Raw genomic sequence first — 12,560 nt, 5'->3', positions numbered from 1 at the left:
CCCACACAAGTGGTAGAGCTTGGAGAACAGGGCTGACTCGAACTGCCGGTCCTGATCAGTTGTCAGGGAGTGCATGCATATTGGCAAGTTGTCTGATGAGGATTTCACCTTGTTACATCACACTTTCACTTTTCTGCCTTTCCTTCTTTGCTTAGTATGGACTTACCATCTGACCTCTTAATATTCATACAGGTGCTCCTCTTTTCTCCAAACATCTCTTTAATTTCCCCATACAATTTGTCTGTCTTTCCCGTAGTCATTTTTGCTTCTACAGCCTGGAATTTCTCCAGTACCCATTCTTCCTTTGTCAGTTTGCACTTACTATCATTCTAATTTTTTTAGACTTCAGCATTCCCTCTTACTCACTTCATTTACACATTTTTATATATCCTCCTTTTGTCAGTTAATTTCAGTACGTTATGTGTTGTCCAAGGATTTCTACTGGGCCATGACTTTTTGTTTATTTGACTATCTGCTCCTTTCACTGTATTATCTCAAAAGGCTACACATTCATCCTTGTATTCGTATTCATTTCCTGTGTTCCAGTTAATCATTGGCTAATGTTCTTTATGAAACCATCATCAACCTCTGATTCTTTCAACTTATCCAGATTCCATATTATTAACTTACCACATTTCTGTACTTCCTTTAGTCTCAATCAGTAGATCACAACTAATACATTATTGTCAGAGTCCACCTTTACTATTGGAAATACTTTGCAGTTTGAAATCTAATCTCAGTATCTTTGTCTTATCCTGATATAATCTACCTGAAATATTTTGGTGTCTACAGGCTTTTTTCCAGGTATACAAACTTCTCTCATGATTCTTAAACCAAGTGTTGGCAATAATTAAATTTTGCTCCATGCAAAATTCAACCAAGTAACTCCTCCTTTCATTCTATGTCCTCAATCTATGTTTTGCCTTCTCATACTGTGAACTCCTGTCACCCACAACAATCAGATTTGCATCTCCCTTAATAATTTTATCTCATCATACAGTCTTTCAGTCTCTCCATCACCTGCAAACCCAGTAGGCGTTTAAATTTGTACTACCGTGGTGACTGGTGACCTTGTGTCTATATTAGATATGAAAATTTTTTCACCATGCTGTAGACCGTAGCTCACCTGCATTCCTATTTTCTTATTCTTTATTAGGCTTACTTCTTCATTACCCCTAATTGATTTTGTGCTCAACCACTTAGAAGTCCTACACTTACTGCCTCTGCACTTCCCTAATTTCTGTTATATCTAATTTCATCCTATCTATGAGAATTTTTAAATTCTGTAACCTACTTATCCAGTTAAGGGTTCTAATGCTCCAATCTCCAACACATAGAAAACTTTGTTTTTGTTGATGACTCTTCCCTCCTGAGGAGTCCCCACTTGGATATACAAATGGGTGATTATTTACCTCCTGGACAAGTTTTCCCAAGAGGATATCATTATTAAACCATAGAGCAGAACTGCAGGACATTAGGAAATATAATTGCTGTGGTTTCCTATCAGTCTCAGACGTTCACAATACCAACATAGCTAGGCCATACTGGCCAATGCTACTAGGTCAGATCAATCAATCATCCAAGCTGTTGTCACTGCAACCACTTTAAAGGATGCTGCTCCTCTTCAGGGACATTATGTTAGTCTCTCTCCTGATACTAACTATATGTAACACTGAAACTTATTAATTTTAGTCAAATCAGTTACCGTATTTTACTTTTTGATTCATTGAATGCTTCTTGCACTATAATCTTCATGCCCATTAGGAGTCTTTCCACTTCTGTCTGTCAAAATTAGATACTATAATCTTGATACTACCTTTTCCAGCAGCTATGTCTTACGTGAAATCAGTGAAACATTTATGTTGTTGTGGATAATGTCTCCACTTATGAGTCTGTTCAGTATAAACACAATGACAGTGAGAATATTTGACTGGTGAACTAAAGAGCACTGATTTCCAAAGTGCTAACAATATAACTCTCAAAATTTACCTCTAACTCAAATAACAGTATGGACTATCTTAGTTAGAATGGTAAATATAAGTTTTAAATGTTTCAATATCAGGGAAGGAAAGTTGCTACTCACCATATAGTGGAGATGCTGAGTCGTGATAGTCACAACAAAAAGATTCGCACAATTATAGCTTTCGGCCATTAAGGCCTTTGTCAGGAATAGACACACATACACACATCCACGCACACACTCGCGCAAATGCAGCTTGCACACATATCTGCTGTCTCAGGCAACTGAAATCACACTGCAAGCAGCAGCACCAGTGCATGATGGGAGTGGTGACTGTGTGGGGCTGGGGAGGCGGCTGGGCCGGGGAGGGGGATGGATAGTATGTCGGGGTGGCAGACATTGAAGTGCTGCAGTTTATATGGAGGGCAGGTGAGAAGGTGGGTAGGGGGGGGGGGAGGGGGGGGGGAGGGGGAAGTAGCAGAGAGGAGTGAAATAAAAAGACTGGGTGTGGCAGTGAAATGACAGCTGTGTATAGCTGGAATTGGAGCAGGGAGGGAGCTAGATGGGTGAGGACAGTGACTAACAGAGGTTGAGGCCAGGAGGGCTACTGGAATGTAGGATGAATTTCAGGAAATGTTCCCATCTGTACAATTCAGAAAAGCTGGTGGTGGCGGGAAGGATCCATATGGCAAAGGCTGTGAAGCAGTCATTGAGATGAGGGATATCATGTTTGGCAGCATATTCAGCAATAGGGTGGTCCACTTGTTTTTCAGCCACAGTTTGTCAGTGGCCATTCATGCAGACAGACAGCTTGTTAGTTGTCATGCCTACATAGAATGCAGCACAGTGGTAGCAGCTTAGCTTGTAAATCACATGACCGGTTTCACAGGTAGCTCTGCCTTGGTGGGATAGGTGATGTAAGTGATCGGACTGGAGTAGGTGGTGATAGGAAGATGTATGGGACAGGTTTTGCAACTAGGTCTATTACAGGGGTATGAGCCATGAGGTAAGGGACTGGGGGCAGGGGTTGTGTAAGGCTAGAGTATATTGTGTAGGTTTAATGGACAGCGGTATACCACTGTAGGAGGGATGGAAAGGAGAATGGGCAGGACATTTCTCATTTCAGGGCACGGCGAGAGATAATCGAAACTCTGGCGGAGAATGTAATTCAGTTGCTCCAGTTCTGGATGTTACTGAGTTATGAGGGGAATGCTCCTCTGTGGCCGGACTGTGGGACTTTGGGAGGTGGTGAGAGACTGGAAAATAAGGCGCGGGAGATTTGTTTTTGCACAAGGTTGGGAGGATAATTACAGTCAATGAAGGCTTCAGTGAGACCCTCTCATCACTGCAGATGTGATGACCACGGGTGGCTAGGCTAGGCAATGGAACACCCCATTGTGGCCAGTTACTGTGCCCCCGCTGAGAGAATCTCTGGTCTCGTAGACCAACACCTTCAATCTATTACCTGGAACCTATCCTCCTAGATAAAAGATACCAACCATTTCCTCCACTGACTATCCACAGTACCTGTCCCTTTACCACATGGTGCCCTGCTCGTCACTATTGATGCCAGCTCGCTGTACCCTAACATTCCTAATGCCTATGGCCTCACTGCTATCGAACACTACCTTTCCAGACACCCTATGTATTCCAAACCAACATCCTCCTTCCTAGTCACCATGACCAACTATATACTCACCCACAATTACTTCTCCTTTGAAGGCATTACCTACAAACAAATCCAGGGTACAGCTATAGGCACCCGCATGGCACCACCCTATACCAACCTATTCATGGGCCATCTAGGGACATCCTTCCTAAAAACCCAGAATTCTAAACCTCTCACCTGATTCAGATTCATTAAAGACATCTTTGCTATCTGGATTGAAGGTGAGGACACCCTATTCACATTCCTCCAGAACCTCAACAACTTCTGCCCCATTTGCTTCACCTGGTCCTACTCAACCCAACAAGCCACCTTCCTAGATCTTGACCTCCACCTCAGAGATGGCTACATCAGTAACTACGTTCATATCAAACCTACTAACCACCAGCAATACCTCCACTTCAACAGCTGCCACCCATTCCATACCAAGAAGACCCTTCCATACAGCCTAGCTACCTGTGGTTGTTGCATCAGCAGTGATGAGCAGTCCCTCTCAAAATATACTAAGGATCTCACTGAAGTCTTCACTGACCGTAATTATCCTCCCAACCTTGAACAAAAACAAATCTCCAGTGCCTTATCTTTCCAGTTTCCCACCACCGCCCAAAGTCCCACAGTCTGGCCACAGAGCAGCATTCCCCTCGTAACTCAGTACCATCCAGTACTGGAGCAACTGAATAACATTCTCTGCCAGAGTTTCAATTACCTTAAGTCATGATCTGAAATGAGAAATGTCCTGCCCACTATCTTTCCCACCTCTCCTACAGTGGTATTCTGCCGTCCACCAAACATACACAACATACTCGTCTATCCTTACACAACCCCTGCTCCCAATCCCTTACCTCACGGCTCATACCTCTGTAATAGAACTAGATGCAAGACCTGTCCCACACATCTTCCTACCACCACCTACTCCAGTCCAATCACTAACATCACCTATCCCACCAAAGGCAGGGCTACCCGTGAAACCAGTCATGTGATTTACAAGCTAAGCTGTAACCACTGCGCTGCATTCTATGTAGGCATGACAACCAACAAGCTGTCTGTCTGCATGAATGGCCACTGACAAACCGTGGCCAAAAAACAAGTGGACCACCCTGTTGCTGAACATGCTGCCAAACATGATATCCCTCATCTCATTGACTGCTTCACAGCCTGTGCCATACGGATCCTTCCTACCACCACCAGCTTTTCTGAATTGCGCAGGTGGGAACTTTCCCTGCAATTCATCCTACATTCCTCCAACCCACCTGGCCCCAGCCTTCATTAGTCACTGTCCTCACCCATCCAGCTCGCTCCCTGCTCCCTATCCAGCACTACACAGCTGTCATTTCAACGCCACACCCGGTCTTTTAATTTCTTTTTATTTCTCTCCTTTCCACTACTTACCCCCCTCCCCACATTCTCTCCTGCCCTCCATATAAACGCAGCATTTCACTGTCCGCCACCTCCACCATACTATTCCTCCCCCTCCCTGTCCTAGCCTCCTCCTTACCCCCACCCAGTTCCACTCCCATCATGCACTGGTGCTGCTGCTCACAGTGTCGTTTCAGTTATCTGAGACTGCACATGTGTCTGCAAGTTGCGTTTGTGCGCACATGCATATGTGTGTGTGTGTGTGTGTGTGTGTGTGTGTGTGTGTGTGTGTGTGTGTGTGAGTGCATGCGTGTGTGTGTGTCTATTGCTGACAAAGGCCTTATTGGCAAAAAGCTAAAATTATGTTAATCTTTTTGCTGTGTCTATTGTGACTCATTATCTCCACTATATAGTGAGTAGCAACTTTTCTTCTCTAATATTGTTACATTCCATCCTGGATCTTCCATTGTTCAATTTAAATTGTTCATATTTCCTACCTTTCAGAGCCTACCCAAAGATGTTCGTGTAATCAGGGTGATGCCTAATACTCCAGCAACTGTTCGTTGTGCGGCATCAGTATTCTCTTGTGGAAGTGCAGCCAGACCTGAGGACATAAATTTGACAAAAAAGTTGTTTGGCTCAATTGGAACTTGTGAAGAGGTTCCTGAAACTTATATGGATCCTATTACTGCATTAAGTGGGTCTGGTCCAGCATATGTAAGTAGCTCAGATTATCCTTGCTCTCATTATTCACAACTAAATTAATGCCATGAAGATAGTAATACTATTTTGTGCTAATTTCAGTCTGTTTAATTTTCAGTTAACAACTTATTCTCTTTTTGATATTCTTTGATGCTGCCTTTGGTTGGGAATATGAGTCTTGATTAACGCTGTTCCTATATACACTGAAGAGCCAAAGAAACTGGTACACCTGCCTAACATCATGTAGGGACCCTGCAAGCATGCAGAAATGCTGAAACATGACATGACATGGACTCGACTAATGTCTGAAGTAGTGCTAGAGGGAACTGACACTAAGAATCCTGCAGGGTTGTCCATAAATCCAAAAGAGTATGAGGGGGTGGAGATCTCAACTGAACAGCACATTGCAAGGCATCTGAGATATGCTCAATAATGTTCATGTCTGGGGAGTTCAGTGGCCAGTGGAAGTGTTTAAGCTCAGAAGAATGTTCCTGGAGCCACTCTGCAGCAATTCTGGACATGTAGGGTGTCACATTTTCCTACTGGAATTTCCCAAGTCCATTGGAATGCACAATGGACATGAATCGATGCATGTGATCAGACAGGATGCTTACATATGTGTCAGCTGTCAGAGTTGTATCTAGACATAACAGGGGTCCCATATCACTTCAACTACACATGCCTCACACCATTACAGAGCTTTCACCAGACTGAATAGAACCCTGCTGACATGGATTCATGAGGTTGCCTCCGTAACCATGCATGTCTATTTGAAATGAGACTCGTCCAACCAGGCAATCTGTTTCCAGTCATTAACAGTCCAATATTAGTGTTGGCGGGCCCAGGCAAGGCACAAAGTGTTGTGTCGTGCAGTCATAAATGTTAAATGAGTGGGCCTTTAGCTCTGAAAGCCCATATTCAAATGGTTCAAATGGTTCTGAGCACTATGGGACTCAACTGCTGTGGTCATAAGTCCCCTAGAACTTAGAACTAATTAAACCTAACTAACCTAAGGACATCACACACATCCATGCCCGAGGCAGGATTCGAACCTGCGACCGTAGCAGCCCCGCGGGAAAGCCCATATAGATGATGTTTTGTTGAATGGTTCACATGCTGACACTTGTTGATGGCCCAGCATTGAAATCTGCAGCAATTTGTGGAAGGGTTGCACTTCTGTCATGAACGATCCTCTTCTGTCATTGTTGGTCCTTTTTGGCAGGATCTTTTTCTGTGCACAGCGATGTCAGAGATTTGATGTTTTATTGGATTCCTGATATTCACAGTACACTCATGAAATTGTTGTATTGAAAAATCCTCACTTCATCACTACCTCAGGGATGCTGTGTCCCATTGCTCATGTGCCAAGTATAACATTACGCTCAAACTCATTTAAATCTTGATAACCTGCCATACTGCACCAGACACTTCTTTTCTTATATAGACATTGCCAACCAATGCACAGTGTTCCGCCTGTCTACAGGCACTTCAGTTTAAATTAAATTTCAGATTTTTTAATTAGTTTTCTATGCAAGCCCTAGTTTTTAGGTCACAAACAAGTTTTTGTGAATACAGCTCCCATTTTGTTAAATGTATTCCTTTTTGTGGTATGTGTCCAATCTGTTCTATGCTTGTGCCTACTTCTCTAACACAGCTTCAGTGTAAATTAAAGTTCAGATTTTTAAATTAGTTTTCTATGTAAGCCCCAGTTTTTCGGTCACAAACAACTTTTTGTGAATACAGCTGCCATTTTCTTAAAGGTATTCCTTATTCTGTATTCGTCCAATCTCAATAGTTCCAATAATTTCCAAAATATTTGAAACTCTTGTATACAATCAATTAAGTGATTATTTTGAAGAAAATTACCTCTTTCCAAAGAATCAGTTTTATTACATATGGAGTAAAATACCATGCCAGGAGTTCTTGATGTTACTAACCAGATACTCACTGCTTTTTAAAATAAGAACATAGCCTTCATAGTTTTATGTGACCTACATACTCCTTTGAGTCTATTCCTGATGAAATATTACTTGAGAGGCTTGAATTTTCTGGGTCATACATCCGTAAAAATAAGTACTTCATACTTCAGTAATAAAAATATTTTGTCTCTATGAGAAACAGAGATTCTCTGGTGAAAATTGTTGAGGATGGGGTGCCACGGGTATCAGTTTTTGGATCATTCTTTTTCATAATTTTAATCAATAATTTGTCATGTTGTGTTTCCTATTCTGTGATCTACTATACACATGACACAACAATAGTTTACCACCCATAAAGACAACTCATTATTAAAATAAAAGTCACTGGAATCACTAGGTGCTTCAGTGAAATTGTTCTCGTCCAGATAATTTCTGTGTAACACAGGTGAGAATCGTTATCTTCTGTTAGAACTATCTAACAATACAGAAAATCAATCAGCTAAAATTTTGAGATGTCATATTAGCTATAAGTTGACCTGGGGAGTACACTTCAGTCAGTTTTGCTAAAGAATATCAAGAGAAATATATATAGTCTAGAGAATATGAGATGTAGTTACTTCTGAATACCTATGACTCACATAATATATTTAGTCTGTTCCAGTCTCACATTTCTTATTGACTGCTGGTGGGGGAGGGGGGGGGGGGGTGGTCACTCTTCATCATACATGATATACCGAAAATAAAAAAGAAAAGGTCATATGAGAAATGTGTGGGACTGACCCAAGAGATCACTGTCAACATCTGTTTAGAAAACTTAATATACTCAAAAATGTAAACCTGTGCATACATCTCTCATAGCTAAAAATTATAATAAATATAAAAGAATTTCACGTAGGAAGAGATATTCATGAGCAGAATACCAGGGGCAAAATGGAAATGGATATTCCAAGATACAGACTGGTAAAAGTAGCCCACTCACCCAGAATCAGCTCTGTGACCATCTTTAATAACTTATTACCCCCAGCATGGTACATATCTTGGAAATTATTTCAAAGAACATTGTATAACTACTTGGCTGAAATCCTGTTTTATAATATAACAGGACTTCTTGATATACAGATTGTGAACATATGTTAAAATTGCAAATGTATGACTAAATGACAGTAATTATCTATGACTGTAATTAAGTGTATTGTTAACTATGTATGTCTGTAATTATGTATAAGAGATGCAGCCTAATCCATTGTATGTACAGTGAGGTGACAAAAGTCAGGGGGCTCAAGAAGCCATTGGCTCAAGAAGCCATTGGGAGCTCCCAACAGAAATATTGAGCCATGCTACCTCTATAGCTATCCATAGGTATGAATATGTTGCTGATGCAGGATTATGTGTACAAGCTAACTCCTCAATTGTGTCCCAGAAATGTTTGATGAGATTCATGTGAGGCAATCTGAGTGGCAAATCATTCACTCAAACTGTCCAGAATGTTCTTCAAACTGGTAACATGGTGCCTTGTCATCCACAAAAGTTCCATCATTGTTTGGGAATATGAAGTCCATGAATAGCTGCAAGTGATCTCCAGTCAACCAAACATAACCACTTCCAGTCAATGCTCCCATTAAGTTGGACTAAGGACCCAGTCCATTCTATATAAACATAACTCTCACCATTATGGAGCCACCACCGGCTCACACAGTAGCTTGACAACTTGGGTCCATGGCTTCATGGGGATTGAGCCACACTCAAACCCTACCAGCAGCTCTTACTATCTGAAATCAGTACTCGTCTGACCACGCCATGATTTTCCAGTCATGTAGGGTCTAACTGAGACAGTCACGAGCCCAGGAGAGGCACTGCAGGTAATTTTGTGCTGTTAACAAAGGCATTTGCATCAGTTGTCTGCCCATTAATGCCAAATTTCACCACACTGTCCTAATGTATATGTTCATCATGTGTCCCAAATTGATTACTGTGGTTATTTCACACAGCATTACTTGTCTGTTATCACAGACAACTCTTCATGAAAGCCACTGCTCTCGCTCATTAAGCGAAGGTTGTTGGCCACTGCATTGTCCATGGTGAGAAATAATGCCTGTAATCTGGTATTCTCAGCACACTCTTGACTCTGTGGATTTCAGAATATTGAATTCCATAACAATTCGAAAATGGAATGTCCCAAGTGTCTAGCTCCAATTGAGATTTTTCATTCAGAGTCTGTTAATTCCTGTCGTGTGGCCATAATCATGTCAAACACCTTCTTGCATGAATCATCTGAGTAAAAATAACAGTTCCACCAGTGCACTGCCCTTTTATATTGTGTGTAAGTGGTACTACTGCCATTGTATACATGCATATCACCATCCCACGACTTTTGCCACCTCAGTGTATGGTCAGTGGTAAATAAAGATATGAATATGAATAAACAGGAAAATATCTATTACCCCTGGCATTGGTCTTAAGGGAAGTATACATGTTACAACATACGTTATTATCTGACTCAGGTGTATGCAATCATGGAAGCATTATGTACTGGAGGTGTGAGGATGGGCCTACCAAGGGAATTGGCCAGAAGGCTAGTGACACAAACTGTACTAGGTGCAGCCAAGACAGCAGTAGAGTCAAACCAACACTTATCACAACTTTGTGATGATGTGACTTCCCCTGCAGGTAAGCCCATCATTGCTATGAATATTATTTTTGGAAATGAAAGTGGTCACTTAGAATAAATTTAATCATGAACAGACATTTCAACTGGGTTGTTGAACAAATGGAATTCACATAATGCAATTTTTTACTGTACCATACAGTGTATTAGAAGTAAAACATTTAAAAAAACTTACCAAATACAGCAATCAGATAACTGATGAACAACAGTAACATTACAGTAGTTCCAAATAAAACACAGTATTACACTATGGTATGTAAAATATGCTACAAAATAATAACTATTTACAACCCTTTTAATTAATGAAATCCACTCCAGTTGCTGTAGAGAATTTTATTGCATCCACTACCAGTTTCAGTCTTTACATTAGGACATTTTTAAGTGGTTCTAAAAGACTACATTGTAGAGGAACAATATCAAATGACCACTTGAAAATTGCCTAATGTAAAAGCTAAAATCAGTTGTGGACACAATAAAGTTACCAGCAGCAACTGGAGGAGTTCTCACTAATTAAACAAACAGCTGCAGAATCAGCACACCCTTCAAACAGGTTGAAACTAGTAATTTACAACACCATCTGTAACCTACAATAGGTTCATTTTTCTATCACTCTAAAGAAGTCTGTTAACCTTTTTTTTTTTGTGGGTCATTTCATGCATTTTCTTTTGTGCATATTGTTTTATGTTCAGCACGTGCAACAACTGAATATGCTTTGGCCACTTTGTCTCTCCATGCTTATAATCATTTTGTTCATGTTATTAATATTTCATATGTACTTGGAATATCTTCTATGCTTTCTTCTTGTATTGAATTGTATCTTTATTGATACACGAATCATTCAGTGTACAGAAATGAACAACGATATGGGACAAGTCAAACAGGTGATATAATAACATACATATACATAACATTTTTTCCTACAGTGAACATAACACTGAAGATATGATCTGTATGTATTCATAATAATAATATTAGAATAACTTCAAATAACAACACTGGCCACATAAAACTGTGAAAGTTCTTTATGGACAATAGGTTATTTCTAAACAACAATTTAGTTTTTAAAGATAACCAAAATATCTAATTTAGTTTATGATAGCAATATGAGGAGGAGGATAGTCACTACTCACCACATAATGAAAATGCCGAGTCTAGACAGACACAACAAAAAGACTGTCAGAAAATGAGCTTTCAACAACCAAAGCCTTCATCAGAGACACATGCACTCACATAAATGCAACTCGCACACACACGACCACAGTCTCTGGCTGCTGGGATGACAGATTTATGATAGGTCACATTCAAGAAAATCTTGTGTGCTGTAGAAGCAACGCTTTTTTAGGAATGCTCTTAGGGCTTATTAAAATTCTGTTGATTCTTGAATACTTTCTACTTGTTTTGGGAGATTGCTGTACAGTTTGATTTCCATACATTTAACACTATTATTATACAGTTTAGTAGATGCAGTCTATTGATGTTTTGTTTCATAAAACAAAGCAGTTGAAATATATATTGACCAGGACAAGGCACTTCTTCTTCTCAATCCTCATCTTTGACTGCTTTACCCTTTTCATTTTGTATGATATTAATGATGTCTTTTTAATCTATGATCTGTGAATTTGGTTGGACATCGTCAGCAGCTGCCGACTGGTCCAGTACTTCAAGATGAATACTGCAAGGCAGAACATAGCTTGCAGACTGAATGTCATTGCAGTTGGAAGCTGTGTCACTACATTCTTTATGTGTTACATTTTCTTCAATGGAATACTTGTTCCAGAAATTCCTAATAAGGATCAGACTGATACTTTGCCAGACCAGTCCTACTAAATATGTAACAGTCTTCAGATTCACAGATTTCAAGAAAATTTACATTCCTCATCTGAATTCACTATTGTGGTGAACAGTTCATGGCAGCAATGAGCCTCAAATACTAATATGATGCCTCAATACAGTGGCTGCATTGATGTCATTCTGTTTTTAGACAAAAACAAATTTTTGTTTTTCTATCTCCTGACTGCAACACTGCATAGCAGGGGTTCTTCTATCACGATTATAGGTGCTTTCTAACTCATGGAAGAAGTCTTCTCAAAACCACTGATAAAGATGTCATGTGTCATCAACATTCCTTAATGCATGTAGGTGAACTGTAATAATGACATGTTTACAACTTCAAACATCTCAGGCTTTTACTTTTGACTATGCAAAAAGGTTGCACTTGATGACTACCTGATTTATTTATGAAAAAGAGGAGGATAATTCTGTCTCAATTCATTTTAAAACTCGTCTTATTTC

General features: G+C 40.3%; 1 protein-coding gene across 2 annotated transcripts in view; it reads left to right on the top strand.

Moving 5' to 3' along the window:
- The window catches only part of LOC124612653 (pyrroline-5-carboxylate reductase 1, mitochondrial-like), a 174,328-nt gene that overhangs the window by 140,413 nt on the left and 21,355 nt on the right, over positions 1-12,560 (top strand). For both annotated transcript variants that reach the window (XM_047140965.1, XM_047140964.1), the window contains 2 exons: positions 5,487-5,699; positions 10,105-10,270. In XM_047140965.1, the coding sequence (XP_046996921.1) occupies positions 5,487-5,699; positions 10,105-10,270 (379 nt within the window). The remainder of the gene's footprint in view (positions 1-5,486; positions 5,700-10,104; positions 10,271-12,560) is intronic.

This window comes from Schistocerca americana, chromosome 4 (assembly GCF_021461395.2).
Source record: "Schistocerca americana isolate TAMUIC-IGC-003095 chromosome 4, iqSchAmer2.1, whole genome shotgun sequence".
Classification (NCBI taxonomy): Eukaryota; Metazoa; Arthropoda; class Insecta; order Orthoptera; family Acrididae; genus Schistocerca; species Schistocerca americana.
The sequence above is the reverse complement of the archived record's forward strand: the minus strand, read 5'-3'. Positions and strand labels throughout refer to the sequence as shown.